The sequence below is a fragment of the Berghia stephanieae genome, chromosome 2 (genome assembly GCF_034508935.2).
Source record: "Berghia stephanieae isolate SIO BIC M18660-M18661 chromosome 2, UCSD_Bste_1.3, whole genome shotgun sequence".
Lineage (NCBI taxonomy): Eukaryota > Metazoa > Mollusca > Gastropoda > Nudibranchia > Aeolidiidae > Berghia > Berghia stephanieae.
The window spans coordinates 42,106,096-42,131,781 of record NC_088361.1 but is presented as its reverse complement, the minus strand read 5'-3'; the positions used below and the strand labels follow the sequence as shown (position 1 = coordinate 42,131,781).

At 33.9% G+C, this 25,686-nt stretch overlaps 2 protein-coding genes across 39 annotated transcripts in view; one reads left to right on the top strand and one right to left on the bottom strand.

The window, feature by feature from the left end:
• The window catches only part of LOC144964907 (casein kinase I-like), a 39,862-nt gene extending 31,897 nt beyond the window's left edge, over positions 1–7,965 (bottom strand). For 27 of the 38 annotated variants that reach the window (XM_078899651.1, XM_078899644.1, XM_078899661.1 and 24 more), the window contains exons 1-4: positions 6,884–7,540; positions 2,813–2,853; positions 2,438–2,507; positions 1,404–1,552 (exon numbers count right to left, since the gene is read on the bottom strand). In XM_078899651.1, coding sequence (XP_078755777.1) covers positions 1,404–1,552; positions 2,438–2,507; positions 2,813–2,853; positions 6,884–7,070 — 447 coding nt within the window. In that variant the 5' untranslated portion in view covers positions 7,071–7,540. Of the gene's footprint in view, positions 1–1,403; positions 1,553–2,437; positions 2,508–2,812; positions 2,854–6,883; positions 7,547–7,887 lie in introns of those variants that run through there. The other 11 variants (XM_078899679.1, XM_078899650.1, XM_078899662.1 and 8 more) reach the window with 8 other exon arrangements.
• LOC144964906 (centrosomal protein of 120 kDa-like) overlaps positions 7,731–25,686 on the top strand; it is a 24,977-nt gene continuing 7,021 nt past the window's right edge. Inside the window, exons 1-15 of the mRNA XM_078899643.1 lie at positions 7,731–8,146; positions 9,475–9,746; positions 10,458–10,587; positions 11,237–11,385; positions 11,761–11,958; positions 14,845–14,964; positions 16,134–16,232; positions 18,109–18,328; positions 19,134–19,223; positions 20,557–20,671; positions 20,916–21,065; positions 21,599–21,716; positions 22,115–22,182; positions 24,922–24,994; positions 25,306–25,461. Of these exons, the coding sequence (XP_078755769.1) occupies positions 8,101–8,146; positions 9,475–9,746; positions 10,458–10,587; positions 11,237–11,385; positions 11,761–11,958; positions 14,845–14,964; positions 16,134–16,232; positions 18,109–18,328; positions 19,134–19,223; positions 20,557–20,671; positions 20,916–21,065; positions 21,599–21,716; positions 22,115–22,182; positions 24,922–24,994; positions 25,306–25,461 (2,004 nt within the window). The 5' untranslated portion in view covers positions 7,731–8,100. The remainder of the gene's footprint in view (positions 8,147–9,474; positions 9,747–10,457; positions 10,588–11,236; positions 11,386–11,760; positions 11,959–14,844; positions 14,965–16,133; positions 16,233–18,108; positions 18,329–19,133; positions 19,224–20,556; positions 20,672–20,915; positions 21,066–21,598; positions 21,717–22,114; positions 22,183–24,921; positions 24,995–25,305; positions 25,462–25,686) is intronic.

The window sequence follows — 25,686 nt, the reverse complement described above, 5'->3', positions numbered from 1 at the left end:
TAATCGGTCTCAAAGCCGCAAGTAGAATTTGGTGAGTTTTTCAAATGTTTTACTTCCACCATGATGCAACCAATATTTCTAGAACTGATACAGATAGATACAAGATCTTAGTCTTTCAGATGATTTAATATATATATCAATAAAACTTTTATGCTCCAGTAAAATTTCAAAACAGCATTTTATCACAGTTTATGCCAATGTTTTATTGTTAAAGTGCACAGAAACAACGATTGGATTTTCCGTTTCAAATGATACTAAATTATGCCTGTATATTCAGGTTTACAAAAAGATATGATTACATCATGTGAAGCAAAATTTTGAGTTTTATCCTCCATGAAAATGACCACAATCATAAAGATTAAACACAACCTTGTGATTAGACGTACAAAGGAAACTACTGCTGGGATTAGCATGCCCCGCACTTTACACTTATCTTGTATTGTTATATATGCTCTCAACATGCTCGACCAAGTTATTGATTTTTTTCTCTTCTGATTTTGAACTAACTATCACAATCAATTAGAATGAGACAAAGCAGAAAAAAAAACGTAGAACACTTCACTGCTTTAATCAAATGAAAATGAAAATATACATAGAATATTTGTCTCTGCAAGATAGACAGAAGGTAACAATGGGGGACAGATGCTCTAACAGTCGACAGACTATTTTGAATCGAAATTTGAACCTTCAAAATAACATTGATTGGTGCCAAGGTTGTTTTAAGTTATTTGGGAAAAACAAGACCCGTTACCATGAATTTTCTGCAAATGTCACGAAGAAAGTTTTGATCATTATTTTATTTTTTTTTTTTTAAATTTAAGGGTTCTACGGCGCTTGCATCATCACATTTAGGTCATATCAGCACCAGTAAAAAGGAAGAAAATTGGATAGTGAAAAGATTCTAGATGTACAATAAGAGAGGACTTGAGGAAAAAAGTAAGACAAAGGGGAGTGGTTCAAATAGGGAACAGATGTAGATTCCAAGAGCACACTATCAGTGTACTTAGTTTCAGATCACCTAAATGTCTCACCCATACACCAGCACAAGATCCCACTAAGAGGAATACACTCAAATGCTTACATTATACATTCAAAATAACAAACATAATAATACATAACAGAGAGATGATTTACAAGGAAAAGAATATCAACTCCCAAAACAATAACTATGCATTTGACTGTTTCCCTTCCAGCCAAGCACTACGGCCAGGGCAAAACCAAATAATATCATTTCAAGACAAAGACAGAAAGCAAATTGGAAAACAGATATAGGGGGATAAAACACATAGTAAGTGCCACCCTGCCTTTTGATCATTATAAAATGGTATAAAACTATCAATTTTAAATAATAATAAAGGCAGAAAATATTACTATCTTAAACTGTAACATAATCACAAACTTACCAACTGAATGGCTATCATCAAAACTGTTTTCAAACTAAACTTTCTATCACATAGATCAAACAGGTCTTCAAGACTTGGACCCAATAATTCTATAACCAAGGCATTGTATCTGCCCACTGGACCAAAGTAAAACACTGTTGGCACACCCTCTGGAAAAATAAATAAATATATAAAATAAAAGCACAAAATGCAAAATGACGTTGTTGGATAAATGCATAATCATAGCCATTTTTTAAAACAATGTGAGCAGATGATTCAGATAACTACTAACTAAATTTGACAATTAAAGAATACCTTACTGCCTTCCTTCGTTTTTACGGACAAAACACTGTTACTTATTCATTTAGCCCACATTTTATCACCCATATTATTATGAATATATTTATATATATAATATATTTATGCTTGACAATACCGGAGGAGACAAATAATGAGAATTAATTACAGCCAAATATAATTCAGCAGATGTAGCAATACTGCAACAATTGAAGCAAATAATAAAATCTTTCAATATCAACATGCCATCCTTTTACAACCCATTCTATCCATTCATCCATTACTATGGGAAAGAAAAAATCAATAGTTTCCCCCCAAGGATCATGTGCACTGTATATAATTACCAGGTCAAATCCAGCAATCATCACAGAGCTACCTGGCCTAATTACTGACTTATCACAAGATGTAATTTGTGTAATCAAGTAAGCTACCAGTTCTAGTACTTCTAAGACAAGAAATATGCTCTGCACAGTTAGAACATAATAATAATAAAAAACATTTTAATTTTAATTCTACAGAACAAATGTAATGTATAAATCATAAATGAGCATGAATTTTGTAATGCTCTTTTAAACAGTGACACCCCCCCCCCCCCCCCCCCACAAAAAAAAGAAAAGAAGAACCCATAATTTTTTTTTTAACCAAGAGGTACATCATCTAAAGGGTGTTAAAACTTTTGACTCTCAAAAAAAAAAAAAAAAAAAAAAAAAAAAGAAAGAATGAAGAAATGAGAAAGGTAATCAAAAAGGAAGTCCTACCCGATGGACCGAGTTGTTTATAAAATCTGTATTCCAAATGAAGCTGGGGAGCTCTTGATTTCATAGGTTCCTTGAAAATATTGAAAACATAAAATCAATATATATTCAAAACCTTTATAATTATAAGTAAAACAATTGTGACTCTATTTGTGAAATAAATTAAGTATCGCATTTATTCAGCAAGAGATGATTAACATACACATTACATTAGACTTAGATGACTATTTTGCGAAAACAACAACAACAATAATAATAATAATAATAATAATAATAATAATAATAATAATAATAATAATAATAATAATAATAACAACAACAAAAACAATAACAATAATAATTATTATCAAGTTATATCTTACAAGACAAAACACTTACCAATTTAATGGCAACATGTTCATTGTTGTACAGATTTTTTCCTGCAAATAAAAGGACAATTAATGAAGAGGGGACACAACTAATCATACATAAAATTAAAACATTTAAAATCTCAAATTCCTTAAAATTTGTTGGCCATATTTCACATGGAGCCATGGAATTGAAATCCACAAAAGGTACCAAACTGTCCCAATACCTGCAACATATTTAGGCAATTCCAATCCTGGTAGTTTCAAGATTCTTAAAATTACCAGAGCAACTCTCTCGGGTCCTATATGATAATGAAAAAGTAATAAATATGGGTTTGGCCCCAAAGAAAGAACAGCAGCAATGCTGCCTCATAACTTTTATCAAAGGTACCAGCCAAGGCCAATTAAAAATCAAGCTTACTCCATGACATGTTACAAACAGAATTGCCTTTTGGAACAATCTAAATGATAAAATAAAAAACAAATACAAAACAAAAAACCATAATTAAAAAATAAATGAAAAAAAATAAAAAGAAGGAAGAAAGAGAAGAAAAAAAGGAAAAGACAAAACAATGTCAAACTGTGTATATAATTGAAGATAACAATCTTGACCGAATCGCTACCCGAAACTGGAAGAGCTTCTTCAGTCTGAATGCACAAAAAGAGAGTCTAAATTTGGAATAAAAACATAATGATGGTAGCCACTCCCCTCCCACTTATACAAAAATAACTGCTTGTTTGAAGGGATAGGTCCTCAATATATTGAAACCAGATTTAATTTTTCTCCTACATACAAAAGAAAAAGGACAATAATAAAGAAAAAAAAGTGAACACAGGTTGAGAGAGGTTGATAGTAGTCATATATTGATGAAGTATTCTGAGATGAAGCTGATGAAAGTCCGTTGCCATGCAGATGTAGGAGCAATGGCTGTTCTGTTGACAGAAGGTAATTGATAGTTAGCTTGGAGAGATGACATTACAAGCACACATTTTAGTAACAGTAGTATTTATGTAGTGGTAAGACAATATTCAGGCCTGGAAATGGTTGGTGAAAAAATTGTCGGAACTTTTTGAACACGCGAAAATAGACCAACAGGACAAAAATATGGATTAATTAATGAACACAACACAAATAACATGTCAATTGACTAATCAAATCCTGTCACTTTCCCAAACTCATTTATAATGAGGTCCTTATTTTATGATACCAAAAAAAAAAAAAAAAAAAAATCCCAAGTATTTGAAAGAGTACACACATTTCTGGGCCCAGGACTGAGTAAGTTGTAAAATGAAAGGAAGATTTGAAGGATGTGTATCTAGTGCTTGACACAAGAAGAAGAAGAAGAAGAAGAAGAAGAAGAAGAAGAAGAAGAAGAAGAAGAAGAAGAAGAAGAGGTGTGCGGTCATGTGTGAAGGAGGAAAGAGAGAAAAATTAAAAATTAAAACAATCACGGTCGTGAGGTAAGTATACTTCCGCTGAGAGCTTTCGAAGAAAAATAATTATTTCGCATTATTTTTTTCCAATATGATGAATGTAGTAAAATCTCTGTGGCAGTTATGACAGCAATAGTTATCCTATTTTAGGGTTACGATTAGTGGAAATGGAAGTGATTAGATGTAGGTGGTAATATATTTTTGTTTGTAGCTGTGAAAGGTAAGATTCTGTGATTGTAGATAGTAAGGAATATGGAAATGATACCATTGATGCAAGTAGGTTAGGCCAAAAAAGCATGAAATCCCATTTCACACAACAATTTCAAATGTTAGGGTGATCTAAATGCCAGAATGAAATTAAAACCCATTTCAAAAAGCCAAAAATATTACATCATAGTAGATAATTGTAGTGATGATTTGTGGTGACAGTCAAAATAATAGTACTACTGTAGTAGTGATGAAATGATGGTTGTAGGACTAGCGATAATGTTGAAACAATGGAAGAGGTGGCAGAGTAAGCGATAGTGATGATAGTAGTAAAAACTTTGTGGTGATATTAGACAGTGGCTATCACTATATCTGTGATCACAGTAGTCATGAGACGGTAGTAAAGAGAAGATGATTAAAGGTGATTGTGATTGTACTGCAGTACATGAGAGTAATGATAGTAATCTACTTAAAAGTTGGACTCAAGATGTGGTAGCAGTTTTTCAATGATAGAAATGATGTTTTACAGAGTGATAATTTTTTCTTTCTTCTGAATTGTAACAATGATGCTTCGATTAAGATATTGGTACTGCAGTTGTGTATCCATTTTTATTACGACTGTTAATAAATAAACAAAGGTGATGGGAAGGAAGAAAGAAAATAAAATTTGAGAGGAATTAATCCTTCAGATGTAGTTTTAAGCCTGAATACGAAGTTACATTGGAATGAAAGCCTAGCAAATGTGTTACCCTAAACCGTAAAAGGGTTGGGTGAGTAAATGGTCCAAAAGGCAAAAGTATGACTAATACTAATAATAAAAATTATCGCTGCGGCTGTTTATGTGCGTGATGGCGTATGGAATACTCAAGTATTATAGTTTCGCTTTATATCAGATACAAGTGGTAGTGTCTTCCAATCCTTTATGATAGTTCTAGTAAAAAGATGTTTCTACACGTACTGATTCATATGAATGTGTTACATCTTCAGAAATATACCTGCCTTCCAACCATTTTATGCACTCTGGAACATTGATTGCTTATAATGGTCATTTATGGATCATGTAATAGCACTACATTGGTGTAGTGTAAGTTAGAGTAAGTGCTTTCCATTTTCCCTCTTGGTTTATTTGGGACCTGTAGCAAATAGCGAGGATCACCATTTCTATATATAAAATAAATATTTTGATCACTTGAGTCAACCCAAATCATGCATCATGTCTTTAAGATTGTAAAAGCAATGTAAATTCCATTGAGCAAAGTGAAATACACCCATAAAAATATGGTTGTGCAAAACTTGAGCTTGATGTAGATATTTATGATCATTTAAGTATCCTATCTTTTGCCATAAACAATAAAACACATGTTTCATTCTTTATTTAAGGAAACACATTCAGGGATGCCAACCTCAAGAATCAGAACTGTGTAATTTGGGAGGAATAGATGAGTAATGTCAAAATGTCAACAAAAAAGTGTAATCTAGCTCAATGACAATTTCATGAGAAATTTAACACCATTCAGCTTCCTAACACTGAAGTATCAATACTCAACCTCATATTGACAAGGAAAATGGCGGCTATCAAAAATATGTTATTTTTGAAGATGTTCGTATTTGCATCATTTTTATGTAATAAACTCTAAATTTTCGTAACAGTTGGCATCTCTGTGCTTTCTTAAAATCTATGTCCCCCACTTAAGCCAGTTAAGTTTAAGACAAAATTTGGCAACAAATGAGAAAAAGGAACTTAAAAACACTACCGCAACATACCATGACATAATCATTTAAAAAAGGAGGAATCACAATCACAATTAACCACTACAGTCACAGTTAATGATAGAGCAGGTGACCTTAAAATGTCAATGATTGTGTAGCCAGTTAAGTTAAGTCTGTCCATTTGGTATTGGTAAAGAACTTTTTGTACTTAAGTCATTCCAATATGCTTAGACTATTCCTTTATATTTATTGTTATAAGCATAATCATAGTACTCGTGGCTTAGTAGGCTTGTTGAATTTGAATCGCATTTCATTGTCATTGTGACATTTTGATAGAATAACAGCAGACTCCTCTCATTTACAATGTCACAATGAAACTCAAAATAACATTATTAATATCGAGCCATATAAGGTGTATTTAAACAGTATAATATTAGTAAGTTATGACGTGTTCGTAGTTGTTGCAGTGTTGCGTGTGTAGTGTAAGTTAAGGCAGGCCAAAGTAGAATGGCAATGTCAATGGATGGATAGAAAGCACAATGATTTCAACTTCCAAAGTGGATAAAAAATGTCTAGATTACCATAAAACGCGTAAAAGATTGATATGATGTTTAGTTATAATCTTGCTACAAATAATATAAAATAAATGCAAGTGATAGTGAATGAGAATGACTCTGGATTAATAAAATTAAAATGTGGACTATTACTATTACACCACACTAACTTTTACTTTTACTAACTGGTCACTCACCAACTCGGAGTTCTCCGAAGTTTCCACATCCTATCTTTTTACCGACTCTGAAGTTTGGGCCAACCATCAAAACTCCAGGGTTGCTGGAAGAACTTTGTCTTTGAGAGCTATGCATATTGCTTCTGGCGCTAGATTTACGTCGCCGCCGGGCTGAATCTTCCTGTGTCTCAAATTTGGGTGTTGTCATGGGTGAGACCAACGGAACGATGTGTTGTGGTTTTCATAGCCTGCCGATCTTAACTGATGACAACCATTTGAAAACACATATGAGGGGAATAAAAACTAAGGATTATTAAACGTGATCGAATCACAAAATGAAAGACAATCTGTCTTGTAGTATCGCTAGCACTGATAATATAAACACGAGATAAAACTATTATGGATTTATTTTGCCTCGCTGCGACTGCTGACAGAAGAGAGCTAGGGCAACGAGTAAACAGTAACAACTTTCTACATTAATAGTAGAGAAACACTCGAATAGTAACTATGTTTTAACACAAGAATTGACAAAGCCACTTATAAGGCGGCCACTGTGATACCTAGGCCATGATACGAATCCAATCATGAATCTTTGGTAAATTGTGGTGTGATACTTGTGAATAAATATCTTGTTTTCCTGTCTTTTGTCATCGATATCAGATATAACCTAATAAAGCCGGAATCAATTATTCCGCCTTGGTCTTTATAAAAACGATATGAATAAAATAGTGATTAAAATTAATTTCAATTATACATATTTTTGATCATATTATGGGTGGAAAATATTTTCTTTGATATATAATGTATGAAATTGTATGAAAAATACCGAACTATATTACATTCGCGGAGTAGAAATCCGGAAGTCAAAGAGAAGATTGTAAGTCCGAGTGCGCAAGTCGGGTGGAAACTCAATAAAACGTGATTTTTCACTGAAAAAAATGTCGCTTTGAGTTGGGTGCTATTTTACCAATGTAACATTTCAAACAGCGATTATTTTTACTAAAGAAATAAGAGAAATGAATTACTTTATGTTCCTAGCTTCGAAACTTAATTAATACATGAATCAGCTGATACTATGACATCACTTCCCCTCTTCGAACTTCGAATAAAAAGAGTTCCACCGAGTGTCAACCAAATAAACAAACAAAGATGGCGGACCATTCGAAGTAACATTTTTCATAAAGACGATTGCTTTCACATCTAACCACCAATAATTTACTCCTATTACATGCATAAATATGGGTGTAGTGAACAGGTTTCTTGCTGTTGTTTCAGTTTTAGAAGGTGAGCGTTGATTCAACTCTAGATACAGAATTCTAATTCGAAGTTTATTATCATTCAGCAAGCCTGTGCTTGCCAATTGCCAAAACCAAAAATAAGTAGACCTATCAGTATGATTTGATTGCTTTTTAGCTTTAACATTTCATCAATATTTGAGAGTATTGTTTATGATCTGATCCCTCTTCTTCTGTTTTATTTCGGATTTGGTGGACATTTAGGTCTCTAAATTGTTTTGTTATTATAATTGTTATTGTTGTTGTTGTTATTATTATTATTATTAATTATTATTAGCTCTATTATTATTATTATTATTATTATTTATTATTTAACCGTTTATATTTTTTTAAGGGAAGTAGCCAGATTATCACTCTAAATAAAGCCAAGGAACTTCCATATTCAGGCTCCACTCAGGGAAGACCTGAAATCACACACCCAATTTCATAGGTTATAATTATAATTAATAATAACTTATATACTACTATAATACATAGATATATATTAGACAATTAATATACATTATAATCATCATCATCCATCGTTATATTTTTTTAGGGAAGTAGCCAGATTATCACTCTAAATAAAGCCAAGGAAATTCCATATTCAGGCTCCACTCAGGGAAGACCTGTAATCACACACCCAATTTCATAGGTTATAATATATAATAACTTATATACTATAATACATAGATATTTATTAAACAATTAATATACATTATAATCATCATCCATCGTGGCTTATACTCTTGAGCATGTTGCCGGTCAGCTGTCTCCACGAATCACGATCCTCTGCGGTGGGCATGAAATCTGTGTTGCTTTTAAAATCACATTTGGACATTCTTAGGTTATTTAGATATGTCATTCTTTGTCTTCCTCTAGCTCTCTTTCTTTCGATCATCCTAGATATTACCAACTTTTCTATTCTGTCTCTTCTCCACACATGTCCCAGAAACCGTAACTCTCTGTTTCTGATGTTATCGATCAACATTCTTCCCTTTCTCACCTTCTCCAACACTTCCTCGTTCGTATACCTGCCTGTCCATGATAGCCTCAACATTCTTCTATACATCCACATCTCAAATGCCTCTAACCTCCTCGTACATTCTTTGTCAAGCATCCACGTTTCACAACCTTATAAAAGGATACTTATAACATATAACATATGTTATAAGTACGTTATAATATCAAATATAAAAATCTCTCAAGAAATGAACCATACAGTTTTTGATATAGGTAAATTCGTCCTTTTTATTTTTTGTTTGTTTGTTCAATTATATTTATTTATATTTGTATGCATGCATAAATTGTTTGGCATTTTTTTATCATTAATTCTAGGTCGTGGCTTTCCAAAAAGGTCAAAACACCGATTAATAGCTGAGGCCAAATTTGATGGCGAATTACTTGCAACTGACCCAGTTCCTCACTCTGAGACACCTGATTTTAACCAAGAGTTAGCATGGGAGTTAGACAAAAAGTCACTGCAGCAGCATAGGCTGCAGAGAAGTTCAATTAAAATACAAGTGTATGCTTTTGACATTGAAACAACAATGAAAGAGTCTGTTGGTTATATTGTGATGGACTTGAGGTCGGCTGCTCCCAATAAACAAGTATGTTATTTCTCTACTTTTGAATATAGATTTCTGATTTTTTCTCATTTTGAAATGTTCCCTTTTTCTTTTTCTTTTTTCATTTTTCTTCTTTTCTTTTTGGTTATTTTTTTAAAGATCTTTTTTGTTGTTGTTATTTGGGATTTTTTGTTGTTGATGTGTGTGTGTGTTTAAAACTTAAGTATCACAGTAAGTCTCTTTAAGAGTTAGTCCTACTTTAATGGAGCCAGAGTTTCTGGTGTCCGTAGCACTAAACATAGACATCAGCAATTGATTGTTTGTCACCATTAGAAGCTGCTGCCTTTTGATGGGGCTCTAGTCTATTGTAAATACTCTATATTAGATCTAAAAGACCCAACAACTCAATCCCTGCTGGATAGACAAAGGGGTCCGATGAAAATCTTGACTGCACTTGGGACTAATAGCAGTCCCTTTTATTTTAGGAGGGGGGGGGGGGAGTTGTTTACCGCAAGGTATTAGGACCATACAAGCATTAGTCTTTCAAACTATTTTCCCACTTAACCAAATTTGACTTAGAGTATTTTGTTTGTTTATTTGTTTGTTTATTGGACATGAACGCCAGAATTAAATTTTACTTTTTTGTAGAGTTGAATAAGATCAATATGTATATTGACTGTTTATCATATTGAGTAACTGAATACCCTTGGTCTAGTAAATTGTTGTGTTACAGTACATATTTTCCACCCACAGGTGTCAAAATGGTATCACTTACTGCATAGCAAGTATTCCAAACTAAAACCAGAGATGAGACTTGCGTTGTACTTAGATGAAGATACTTCTCCTTCAACAGAACCACCGAAATCAGGACAGGCAGCTGAGGGTACTGAGCTTAAAATTGAAATAAAAATACACATTTTAAACCAGTTGTTTGTAGGTACTGGCCTGATATATATTATTATTTCTTTATTTTTTATTTTTTAAAAAAAAATGGTGGAAGGTGTGGGTGGGTGGGTGTTTAAATAGATATTGTGTAAGTATCAACAGGAGTGCAATGTTGTTTTTCCAAATCAGTCATGTCGTATAAGACCATGTTTAAAGTGAGTTGCTAAGACAAACACACTTTAACTTGGGAGAGTCCAGGATTTGACTCACACTTCAGGCACTTCCACTAACATCTATGAGCAAGATTATTAACCCAAATTAGTTACTTGGACGATGTGATTCCTTTTGTCATCAGATGCTTGTTTCATTTAAAATCTCCTTGTGGTATGCTTAGACAACGGCATCTTATAAATATTGTTTGTTTTAAAGTTTAAAGACAAATCTCATTCCTATCACTTATTTGTTGATTTGATGGACATAATGTCATGAGAATATTTGACTAAATTTCTGCTGCTCATCCTTATAACGGATTGATACAATCCTGGTAATGTTAATTTACCTTTTCACTAAGGATTTTTTTTTTCATTGGTGTGTTTGTCTTGTTTCATTTAGTAGTTTCATTTAAATTTAATCTATTTCTATGACAGAAGTTGTTCAGAAAGGAGGATTTGATGTCAAGGCACTAGTTCCAGTTTTGAATGAAGAGGATGGGTACTACCAAATTGGTCCTGTAAAATCTTGCACAGAACAATTCGTTTTATCAGTGACGATTGCATATGCTAGCAATTTATTGCAGGTTTGTCGGGAGATCTTCTTCTTCACCCCCCCCCCCCCCCCCCCCACTCATTCTAACTGTTGCAGAAAGTATTGTATCATGGTCCATTAATGTTGTTTTTTTGGGGGTTTTTTTTTTACAATTTTAAAAGGACATCTCATATTGTTACAGTTTATTACAATATTAATTCTCTAATCATACTTCATATCTGCATAGTTACTGATAGATTCTCTTTTATTTTGTTTTTTAAATTATTTTTTTCTTTAATTGGTGTCATCATAAAGACTTCATATTATTAATTGTTTATAAGTAATGTAAAATGGTGAAAGATTTAACGGCATTGAATACTATCCCCATGTTTGTTTTTTTTTCTATATTTTAAATTGCACTTTACAGCTCATCCCAAGCAGTTTGGAATTACCACAGTCTTCGAGTGGATTTTTCTTCTACTATTCATTATTGGGTAATGATGTTTCCAATGAGCCCTTTCATGATGTTGTCAATCCTTCCTTTCCTGCGGAGAGAGCATCAGTTAAAATCAGAAGCAGTGTGGAAGCGTTAAGAATTTTCTTATCCCATCAGCCAGGTTTACAGGTAAGTCTTGGTATACAGTGGAACCTCCCGATTACGACACCTCCGAATAACGACAACCTCCTGATAACGACATTAACCCGTGGTCCCGATTTTTTTCTATTTAAGATCAGTAAAAACAACCTCCAAATAACGACGCACTTTTTGATAAAACCTCAGAATAGCGACATCATTTTGGCGATTTTCGGCAGTTTTCGTAGATATCTGATATTAAAAATACCGAGTATGAGTACTCAAAGTTTATAAAAATGATTCCTGCTTGAACCAATGAGAACGCAGCTTTTGAAACCAATGAAAACTCAGCTTTTTTTTTTGACGAATCTTGGCTGATATCATTAATAAAAACCAAGGTATAAATGTAAGTGTAAGCAAGTAAACACAAAATCTTGGAAAATGTGATATTATGTGGTGATAGAAGTAGTAGTAGGAGTAGTAGTAGTAGTAGTAGTAGTAATAGTAGAAGTAGTAGTAGTAGTAGTAGTACTAATAATAGTAGTAGTAGTAGTAGTAGTAGTAGTAGTAGTAGTAGTAGTAGTAGTAGTAGCAATAGTAGTAGTAGTAGTAGTAGTAGAAGTAGTAGTAGTAGTAGTAGTAGTAGTAGTAGTAGTAGTAGTAGTAGTAGTGTTTTTGTGGGAGGAGGAGGAAGAGGATGAGGAATTTTATCTAGCTCACAGCGTCCGAATTACCTGTTTTTGTTTGTTTTAAAGGGTTTTACAGCGCTTGTTACACATCTATGTCATATCAGCGCCAGTAAAAAGGAAGAAAATTGGATAGTAAAAAACATTCTATATTTACAATTGAAATGACATAAGAAAAAGTAAGACAAAGGGGAATGGTTTAAATAGGGAACAGATGTAGATTCCAGGAGCACACTATCAGTGTACTCAGTTCAGATTACCTAAAAGTCTCATCCAGACACTCGCACAAGAACCCTCTAAGAGCAATACACTACAATGTTTTGTTTGTTTTGTCAATGTTAATAAAAACTGGTCCCGCGGGCCTTACCACACTCACTTTGTCCGCCATCTTGGAAACCTCTAAATAACGACACCTCCGGATAAAAACTCGGTCCCGTGGCATGTCGTTATCAAGAGGTTCCACTTTATTCTTGTCCATGTAGAGTGAAACAATGTTTTAAGTTTTTTGTTTATGATTAACTCACATTAGTGCTAAAACTCAGCTTGGTTGCGTCAATCTGTTTATAAGATGAAAGAGGAGAAGAATTTAATTTAAATTGATTCCACCTGTGATGTGCAATACGATGTCAGATGAGACATAACACCTTTGCAAGAAATAAAATACCTCTCTCTACTTTTTTTGTTGTTTTCTACTCAATAATCATCATCATCTTCATTATCAATCTTCTTATGTTCTTCGTTTTCATGTTTGCTGAATATGAATTTGTATTAATGTGAACTGTAGTCTGGATCCTCTATTTAAGGGGCTACTACAACGACCACAAAGAAGAAGAAGAATTGGCATTCAATTGTTCATGATGCAAGTTTTAGTGGAAGGGATGAATCTAAATTATGTGGGGAATAGGCTTAGGGGAAGGGAAAATTGTGTGAGCATATGTTTGTGATGTAATGAAAGTTTTGTAATTGATACAAATATTATTCATTGATATGCAATTCTTAGATAAAATCAATACTGGGCAGTTGGAAGGATGGAGTTCAACAACAAAACAAAGATTTAACACTATGCATTGTGATTAGGAAGTAAGGGGCTGTGCGAGCAGAGCTAAATCTATCAAAACTTGGAAAAAATAATCACCAGGATGTTGTTAAATTATTCTGTTGCCCTGAATTAACTGACATTTAGGCAGCCACCATTTGTGATTAACTTTTTGATTTTTAAACTTGCCTTTAAAACTGAAATTTAAGGGTGCCTAAGTGAGCCTGTCAGTTTGTAAAGAAAATACTGTACTCGCTAGATTCTAGCATGCTCTCAGGATATGCAAAAAAGTGTGCTGGAATTCGAGTGTGTTAAAACCTGATGCTCATGGGAGGTAACGAATGATCTCTCAGCTCCATCTTGCTAGAATTCTGCATGCTAAAATCCAGTGAGTTCTGTATAAATAGTAAATGTGGCTTACACATATTCAAATAGTATAAAACACACAACAAAACAGTTCTTAGCCTTTTTTGGGGGGCAGGCTAAGTAGTCCTTCAGAGCCATTCGGCCCATGGAGCCGGAGTTTATCCTGGTTTCTATAGCATGAAATGGACAATAGCAATTGCTTGCTATCCTTTAGATAGGACGCTAGTTTATCACAAAGTAATTTACACCAAATCTAACAGAACCAGCTACCCATTCACTGCTGGGTGGACAGGGGGGTCAGAAAAAAATCCTGATTGCACCCAGGATCGATCTCGGTCCCTTTGCATGTGAAGCAAGTGCTCCACTAACTGAGCTATCAGAACCCCATGTAGGTCCCATAACCGAATGTAAATATTTTCTCTCAATTATTTAAAGACAAGGGGTCAAGACGTTGTTTATTTATATCAGTCACATTTATGCTGTTAATTTTCTTTACCTCTTTGACCATGGAGTATACTTTTTTGATTGGTTTATTGAAAGGACTGTATGTCAGGTTTTATTAAATCATATTCATTTTTCATTCTCTTTAACTCATTTTGTCCATTCTTAGGGAAGACCCATTTTCCTTTAATAGGTGTTCACACACTTTACACATTCAAATTTATTTACTCAGTGAATGTTCCTGAACCCAAACATAATTTTACTTCAAGACCAACTTTTGTTTTGTTTTTACTTTAGTTCACATTGGTTTAAGCTTATGAAAACGTTATGATCAATTTTCAATTTTACCATGGCTGATTTTATCACTATTTCAATTTCATTCAATGCACGTTTCCTTTGTATATACAGATCCATTTGTGTTGTGGTGACCAGTCACTAGGAAATTGTGATATTCCTTTAAATAAACTTCTGAAGACTGACAGCACTGAAATATACATGAGGCCAGTCGCCATCGAGGGTTCTTTTCACGTTAGTATTACTGCAATTTTTGTGTGTTATTTTTTTTCATTCTTTCTATTTTTTTTTATTTTAGAACGTACAAATAATAAGATTTAGAATTTTCAGTTTCTATCTTAAGACTTTATATAACCATGCATATAAATCAATAAGTTTATTTGATCAACTGATTTCATTAAATTGTTTGCAGTGGTAATTGTGAACTTTATTTTTCTTTATTCCTTTGCCTATAATCACTCCTGACCTTAGTGCCTACCTCAGGGTTAAAAGACGCCACAAAGATAACGTTCTATTTAAATTTTGTCGGAGTTTGGTTGATTGATTTAGGTTATGTAGCTGGTTGTTGAAGGGGCTATAAATAAGGTCACCTTTATCTCCCTAATCTGTTGTCCTTTTCTATATGGCTTTCTGCCTTTCCTCTTAATTGAGTTGATTTTGACCATCTGGTTTTCTCCCATTTGATAGGAATCGTTTGCAGTGTCGATACAATGCTTTGGGTGGGGTAACATGGGACATATAATTAGATTATTGCAACTAGGGCCCACTATTTCTGCTTCTTTAAATAACTCTGAAATACTCTTACTTTTTCCTCTGTACCAATGACCCAATAGTATTGCAAGCTTTACATTATAAATCTAACTGAATTTTAACTATACTATGTGATTTGCAGCATTTTTCTAGCTGCTGATAAGACTTATCTAGATTTTTTTTTGCAAGTACTGTTAAACGTCCATAACTAATTTGTGTGGCTATGTGGGCCTGTGGTTTGATACCCGCCTTTAGACCAGAAGGTCCAGAATTTGAGTTCCACTCTCAGAAGCACATTGTTGAGTCTTTGAAAAATCCTCTTTATTCACATTCTCTCACCATATTCAGGTGTAAAATGGGTACCTGGTCGTTAACACTGTTGTCTCTGTTCCAAAAAAAGATAAAATTGTAATGTCGCCTAAAAGGTGCCTTGTCATATTTTGTCCTACATGCTAAGTGTTGCTGTTGGCAAGGGACTCCTTGTAAAACGCATTGAGCAGGTTTTGGGTTATTACCCTATATAAATGCTCAAGATTTCAAGTTTTTATCTTGGTCATAAGTGAATGAGTTTACAATATTACTGTAGGTTAAAGATTGTAGAACATATTTTCGTCATTTAAAAATTTTAGTTCATTTTTTTTGCCCTCCTTTAGATGCTGCCAGCCAATCAACCCAAACAACAAGCGTTATCCTTACCAACCAATGTGATGGCTAATGTTGGGGTTGCAGTCGTTTTAAGAAAAGAAGACATGGTATGTCATTGAACATGGAGAAATTGATTAAGACCATAATTTCTCCCCCACTCCTTATCTGGTTATGCCAGCACCTGACTTCTTTCATAACGAGAGGAGGATGGTGATCGACTTGGTTTTCAATGTAATTGTTGCAGTTCTCTTCGTGAAAAAAGCAATATTTTAGGTTATAGTAAAAAATCAGTGTCTGCTTCTGAAGGATTTATAAATGGAAGTGATTAAATTTTATAGTGCTTGTCATGTCAATTTAAAAATCTCATGGGGAAGCAAATATGGATATATAACCTATTTGTGGTATCTGTAAAGATGCAGTGACAAAAGATCATTTTATTAGGCTTTCAAAGTAAAATATATCAATATTAAGTAATTTTTAAAATATTAGAAATTATCAGTTTCTCGGGGTTGATTAAAGACAAATGACAAAATAAAATTTAGAGACTGATATCAAAGGAATAGCAGGAATAATCTCACAGTGACAAAAGAGTCATTTGAAAAGCTATTACAGTTAATCTTTTGATACTTACCAATGAGCTCTTATTTACTGGTCTGATAACACAAATTGTTTTGAGCTCATTTGTTATGGAAATACGCTTAAACCAATGCGAAATATTGTCGATTAAAACAATGTTCTTAAATCAATCCCATAATTGTGTATGGCTATAAGACCTGCTAATATATGCAACTAGATACTAGCCCTTTGATTTTTTATTAATTTTTCACAGCCTCAATAACTCTTTATAATAAATGACATGACTAGTGTGCATAGACTTGAAGATATGCCTGAACTTCAGCACTAATTGGGTAAATGCATCTTGGTAATTTGCCCTTGGGGAAAAGCATTTCAGATATGTTCTTTCTTGTTCTTTTTGAAATGAATAAACATCAAAGTTCCCATTGGTCTGAAAGTGACCTCATTCTCTTTGTAGATGAATATTGTACAAGCATCTAAAAGGCTCTGCGTGTTATGTCACCTGCTACAGAAGTGCGATTTATACCTCCAGAATCTTGTAAAGTGCTTTGAGCACATTAAATGAATATTGCACTATATAAATAAGCTCGAGCTTAGGAATCTGCATATGTGGATCTCCCTTTCCTCCAAAGCATAAGCATGAGCTTACATTTGCACCTCAATCTGAAACTTTTCAACAGTTGTTTTGCAATAATTACTCTGAGATTGTCATTAGTTTGATAAGATTGTTACAATATCTGAGTATGCTTGTGTGTCTGGATGGGTGTTTGCTAGTTATGTGCATGCATTAGTAAATTGTGAGTCACTATCTCTGTACATCGCTTTGAGACATCAGGATAAGGTGCTTTAAAAGCAAACTAATTATTATTATTTTTTGTTGTTATGATTATATTATTATTATAATTATCGTTATTATTATTATTATTATTATTATTGTGCGCATTGTGCGGCTATGTGGTCTAGTGGTATGACACTCGCTTTCGGATTGGAAGGTCCTGGGTTCGAGCCTCGCGCTAGGCGCATGGTTGAGTCCTTGGAAAAGGTTCTTTACTCACGTTCTCTCATCGTACTCATGTGTTAAATGAGCACCTGGCCGTTAATAGTGTTGTCTTTGTCCGAAAAATTGTAATATCACCTAACAGGTGTCATCTCCCGTCCTACATGTTAAATGTTGCTGTTGACCAGGGACCCCTTGTAAAGCGCTTTGAGCACATTTAGTGGATATTGCGCTTTATAAAGCTCAATTTTATTATTATTATTATTATTATTATTATTATTATTATTATTATTATTATTATTATTATAAATAATATCTCTGATAGTCAAATAATATAAAAAATCAAGTGATAATAAATATAATCCCTGAACACCAAATAAAGATGATGATATTACTCTTTACATATCCAGGCTGTAAAAAGTCCAACTGGTGATGGCCAGTCAGCTCTCATAACAGGTGCTTCTCCGAATGTGAAAGGGCATGTTTTGTCTCCAAAGAGGGGAGGTAAAAAGAAGAATGAGGGTAAAAAGCAGGCTGATAACCACAACAACAACAATGAAGATGCGACAGGTCAATATTCAGATGACACATTTGAACAAGACTCTGAAGAACAAAACCACCCCACTAAAGGTACAGTATGATATGTCTACTCAAAGGTTTGCTGATTAATTATTTATTTATTTATTTTATTTTATTTATTTTGAGGAGGGGGGGGGGGGGTGGAATGGTCCTGCTTTGAAGTAATTGCTCGATTGACAGGGTGACTAAAGAAATGCTACCGTACAGGATAAAGCCAGATTCATTTAGATGCAAGTAGGATGTATTGCAATCCAGCTAGCATTCATTCACCTACTGCCATCCTCTCAAAGGTACACATTTAGGAATCTCTAGTAGTTGGTAGTTTGCAACAAATTGAGATGACCAATAGCACCAGTACTGTTATCACTAGAGCTGCTATCTCCCATTATTGCCTAGGATTTTCTAGTAGTTTGTGTATTGTTTAAACCAGAATTTTGTTGCCACAGTCGGCAAGTGTTATGAAATGGATAATGCATGCAACAGGCAGTTAAAATGGAATTGAAAATTTGATATTTTAAAATTATCAAGTGTAGACAACGGGCACTTATTTGCAGGTCTGATAACCCAATTCCTTATGGGCTCATTGTTGTAATGGAAATCTCAAAAAATTATGCAAATTATTATCCATTACAACAATGTTAAACTAGGCCCATAACAGGGTTCGGATGTCAAACATATACATATATACATGTCGGGTGGAGAGGAAAGAAGAAGGGCTTATAATTATGCCCAATCAATATTTTGCTTTAATTTTTGGATGTTCAAGTACCCATTGTACCCTGGGAACCATTTCATTTTCGTAAGTTGACATGTATGAATTGTTCAGCTAATCAAAGATAATGTATTGAATTGGCAGATAAAGATAACAGACAGGAGGAGACCCAGGTGAACACTGCATTGAACACCAAACAGAGTAATCGTCCTCAAATACAACACAGAATCTCTGGTAAGTTTCTTGATTAGTTGCATGAAGAAAAAAAAAAAGATACTTTTGTGAGAAATGTGTATGATATTTTGGTAGCCTGACAAAAGACACAACAAAACAAAAACAACCAGAGGTTATAACAAACTCCAATTCTGGATTTTGATAGTAAAATAAAATACAATAAAATGTGATATAGTTTTAATATTCTAATTAAGGACATAGTTGTGGTCTATTTTTACAATCAAATAAGGAAAATGGAAAGAAGAAAAAAAAAATCATGCTTTCTTACTTGTTTCTAGTGAACAACCCAAGTGACTTCTGAATCATACGCTTTGTAAGATCAGCACACATATGTCATGTCACATGGTTACCTTCTGGTTGTTAAAAAGATTGTTAGATTGTATGAAATGTTTTATTGGAATCATTTATTTTTCATCTAACATAATTGTTAGAAACAGAATCAATAGTGACATCCAACTGTAGTTTCTATAGTTCCAATGCTACGTTTAATGCTAGAGAAATTTGAAAAACTCATTGAGCCATATAGCTCTGAGAGGCTACATACAATGCAACCCATTTGTAACGACATTGGTTGTAATGTCTTCCCACTCATGAATATGACATGTCAAAGTCCAGTTCCTCCCCCCCCCCCCCCCCCCCCCCCCCCCCCTTCTATATATTACTAGTAATGAAATATGTAATATAATGGCATAAAATTTAGCATCCTGAATATTGTGACTTACTGACTTGAGACAGATTTGATTATGTAAACGTGTATGAAAATGTCAAAGTCACCGAGGATATATCATCAATGTGACGTGAGAGAAAAGCCCTCACTTCAGTCTGATGAGGATTAAATGATGACTTCTTTGGATTCCAGCGTTGAGTCAATAGCAGCCATTCAAAAACTTTGGCACTTTGAGGAGCAGCACACAGATGGAAAACTATTGCTTGACGTCATTGCACAAGTTGGAAAGAATGTGTGTGACATAATTCTCAACAAGAAAAGATAATCCACAATTAAGGATATCTTTACATCATCAACCCGATGACATCACCAAAATGACAATGTCCCAGTCTCTAAAACAACCCTTTAAAGGGCCACTAAAACTCCCAGCCCCTAAAATTTATGATTGATTGCCTCTTTTTGCCTTGCATTTTACCTTCACTTTTTCTTTATTTTATATATTTATCAGACAAAAAATCACCGACAATGTCATTATACATGGGTTGTACTGTATTACATTTGTTTTTACTTATTTTTGTTTGTTTTGTTTTGTTTATTGACCTGGAAATTACATTTGCATATTTTCTTGTTATCCCTAATCATTGATTAATTTTCTCTTCATTTCAGGCAATCAAACAGTAGCTGCATCCCTACCCCAACAAGTACATCATTATACCTTCAGCATAGATCTTCGTAGCATTAAGGATAATCATTCCATGAATACTGTCAATGTTTACCTCAGGTAATTGCAGTATATTATGAGACATGGTCAGATAAGAACAAAATATACTTCATAATTTTAGAATTATATCTGTTAATTAGGTCAAGAATCTCTCTCTCTCTCTCTCTCTCTCTCTCTCTCTCTCTCTCTCTCTCTCTCTCTCTCTCTCTCTCTCTCTCTCTCTCTCTCTCTCTCTCTCTCTCTCTCTATCTATCTCTCTTTCGATTTTTTTTTTATTTTCTGGATATTTATTTTTGAATCACAGATACACATACCCTTTCTTTGGAAGTGCTGCACCCATCCTTACCCACCCTCCTGTTGAAATTCGGAAAGGTTCTGAAGTGCTACTACCCCAATCCTTTTGTGCCTTTGATTTTGCTTGTCCAGCGCAACAACTTCAAGAAACATTTGTAAAGTAAGTTGTAATTTGAATGAGTAAAAATGCTAAGGTTTTAAGGTTACATTTCTTTTCTCCGTGTAAGTCAGTATTTTGGAGAATGATTTTAAAAAATGCAAGTTACCACCCCAACTTCCCACACCATAGAAATGTCTACCTGGAAAGCTGTTAAAATCAGATAGAAGACCATTTCATGCAAACATACTTATGAAATTCATTGTGGAATATAAAGGTGTCTAAAGTTAGAGATTCTTACTTTTGCTGGAAGAGAATGTTATATTCGTTGTCACTTTAATGTTCATAAAAATACTGGCAATATTGTGCCTTTCATCAAGCAATCTTTGTGCCTTTCATCAAGCAATCTTTTTTTTATATTAAGTATGCAGAATTTGACAAACTTGAATTATTCATTAATCAAATTAATTTTATGACATTAATGGACATATTTCAAAGTATGCGTATTTGATTTGATTTTTTGTGCTCTATTATCTAATTGGTTTGTGAATGATGAAGTCATAATTCATATAAGTCACATTATTTTCTTTTCAAAGGGTCCCCTTGACAGTAGAAGTTTGGCACAGAGATAGGCAACTATCAGAAGATATTCTTATAGGAACAACACAATTACCTCTTGTACAGGTTGCGTCAACTGACAGATCAAGAATAATGGTAATAAGTTTTGATTTTATGAATGAATAATTATCAGGTCATCACATTAAAGAACTCTCAAACAGACACATCACCACCTCCATTAAATCTGGCAAATAGCCATTTTTGTCCTAAATTATGCCAAGATAATGTTGTCTTTGCTCAATTAACATTTTTTTTTGTCCAGATTATACTCAGTGAATGATTCATTAAATTATGTTTATTTCCCATCTTCACATTAAAAAAGAAACCCAACAAAACTTTGACATTGTAATGATGATTGTAAACAGCATAATTCTGTATTTTAGAAAAATTAAGTTTCACTATGTCACATTTTAAAACTAAATAATTGTTTAAACCACTTTGGCTCTCATCAAATGATAAATCCTTGCTTTACCTTTCCCCCACTCCCCTGATAGAGCTCTGCTGGTGCCACAGGTTGGAGACAGGAGGTTTCAGATAGAGTGGCTGTTGCATCACGTGATGGGTAAATAAGAGATTTTATGCATTTGAAATCAATGATTTTTGTATACATATTATGATTTCAGAGGATTCTAATCTGCGTTTGATATTTTTTTAAAGATTTTATTTTTCTGTTGCATAATTATTGTGCTTTAATTTCCTTTTTAGGGGCAAATAAAGCATTATTTATTATTATTTATTATTATTATTGTTATTATAATTATTGTTCTTCTTCTTCTTCTTCTTCTTCTTCTTCTTCTTCTTCTTCTTCTTCTTCTTCTTCTTCTTCTTCTTCTTCTTCTTCTTCTTCTTCTTCTTCTTCTTCTTCTTCTTATTATTATTATTATTATTATTATTATCATTATCATTATTATTATTATTATTATTATTATTATTATTATTATTATTATTATTATTATTATTATTATTATTATTATTATTATTATTTTCATCATCCTCATAATTATTTGAAGAATTATTAACAAAGGTAGATGTATTAAAAGCTATCTATTTTGTTAAGAAAGGTATGAATAACGTCTTTTCTAAAAAATATTGTTTTTTTAATTTGTGGCCATAGAATTAAACGAATGAGAATACGTACGAAGCTTAAAAAGTGTCCACCAATGAAAGCATTCAGCGCCATTTTGTTGTTGGCTGAGAATGTAGTCATTACCATTCATTCGGTATCTATGTCAACATAACGACACAAGAAAAACAACAAACAATATCAAAATCCACAATAAAATGTTTTCAGAACTGTTGCGTATATTTATGGCACAACGAAGCTGTCAAAAAATGAAGTTAGAGAATGTGTGTAATCATGTATTATAATAACCTGTAATGTGTTTTCCAACCACCACATCATCTACTACTACAACCACCACCACAATATCATCACTAACACTACTACTACAACCACCAGCCCCACATCATTATCACTACCACTACTACTACACCACCACCAGCACATCATCATCACTACCACTACTACAATCACCACAACCACATCGTCATCACTACCACTACTACTGCAACCACCACCACCATATCATCATCATTACCACTACTACCACAACCACCACCACCACTACTACTACAACCACCACCACATCACTACCTCAACTACTACAACCACCACCACAATAGCATCACTACCACTACTACTACAACCACCACAACCACATCGTCATCACGACCACTACTACTACAACCACCACCATATCATTACCATTACCACTACTACTACAACCACCACTCCCACCATATCATTACCATTACCACTACTACTGCAACCACCACTACCACCATATCATCACCATTACAACTACTACTACAACCACCACAACCACATCATCATCACTACCACTACTACTACAACCACCACCACATCATCATCACTATCACTACTACTACAACTACAACCACCACCACATTATCATCACTACCACTACTACTACTGCAACCACCACCACCATATCATCATCATTGAAATATATTTTTTTAAAATTGAGCTTTATATAGTGCAATATCTACTAAATGTGCTCAAAGCGCTTTACAAGGGGTCCCTGGTCAACATTTAACATGTAGGACGGGACATGATGCCTGTTAGGCGATATTACAATTTTTCGGACAAAGACAACTCTGTTAACGGCCAGGTACTCATTTTACACCTGAGTACGGTGAGAGAATGTGAGTAAAGAGCCTTTTCCAAGGACTCAACTATGCGCCAAGCGCGAGGCTCGAACCCAGGACCTTCCGATCCGGAAGCGAGTGTCATACTACTAGACCACATAGCCGCATCATTACCACTACTACTACAAACACCACCACCACATCATCATCACGACCACTACTACTACAACCACCACCACCACCATATCATTACCATTACCACTACTACTACAACCACCACCACATCATCATCACTATTACTACTACAACTACAACCACCACCAACACCACATCACCTCACTAACACTCAGTACTACAATCACTACCATTAGGTTTTGGAGCTTTACTTCATTTGAAATAAGGAAACTTCGGAATTGTATTTGGCATTGTGTTTATATATCATAATATAATTCTAATCAGTTATCTATTTAGAACTAGATACTATACAATATGTATGCCAAATACCACCCCAATTCCCCTTTCTTGTGTGCGGGAATTCCTCTTTTGGCATTGAAATTGAGTGTGAGAGAGTCATCACTACACGCATAAACAACAGAAACAATTTAAAAACAAGACTATGACACGCAACCAATCACACACGAGGCTATACTATTTATCCTTTTCTCTATATAGAATAGGACAAGACAAACAATAGCTTGACTCTCGCTACACTTCGCATTGATGTTTGTCGTCTCACGAGTTCAACTCTCGGTCGACCTGTCAATATTCCTTTTTGCCTCGGACGTAATCATTAATAGAATGTTGTGTGGTTTTGACCGTGAAGAAAACCTTAAGAAGTCACATTTATATCATTTTAGAGAGATCGTTTTGAATAATTTTGAGTTAAACGAGCGAGCAGCAACTTGTTTTCATGAACGGCCGATCAGCGCTTGTTTACTATAGTAACGCGATTCCCAGCCAACATCAAAATGGCGGATATTTTTCTCATCGAGGCCGCTGGTTGGTTAGCCAATAAGAGCACCGTACGGTTTCCATTGGGTAAATTCCTTGTTTGTGGCAGAGAATAAAATATAGGAAAAAATGTTTTATTGGATTATTTTTTAATGATATTAAATGTTTTATTTATTTTCAGAAAATTAGAAAAATGTGCAGAAATCAGTCTAGTTCTCAGCTTAGAGGATTGGGGGCCAATCATGCAACCACAGGTAGGTTCCTATGTGATTATTTATTTTTATTTTATTTATTTTTTTTTCTGGCGTCACCACTCCTTATCAGTTTGAAACATTGGTTTGTTCTTTATATTTGACTAACAATGTTGTATATGATATTTTGTACTAAATAAATAATCATTCTTTAACAATACATAGCATATTGATGACAAACAATTAAAGTAAATGATATGTATATTTTGGCTTGCTTTGAATAAATAGTATTGATATTTTCTTAGATAGGTTGGTTGTTGATAAATAATGTGCATTTTAAGCTCAATATATTTATACCTGTCTTTTGTTTGCAGAATGGGGTTGCAGCAACTCAAAAAGCACCATTAAAATTTGAAAAGACCATGGCCAATGAAGTACAACAAGAGAGCCCCAGAGAAACGGCAGAGTATAAAGCAGCCATTGAATTGGAAATGTGGAAGGAAGACCAAGAGAAGGAATTTGAGAAGAAGGTAAACGGATGAATTTTTTTAAAAGTTCACCAATACATTGATAAGCCCTTTTTTTCTTTCCAATTTTTATTGGATATTCCCGATTTTTGAAAATAGTTTTTCGGGATGAGGCTCAGACTTTTATTTTATATTTTTATTATATTTCAGGTCAACTCTCTTTTTAATCTTTATGAATTATCATTCTATTATTATTTGAGTTATTATTAGAAAAGAACAGCACGCTCT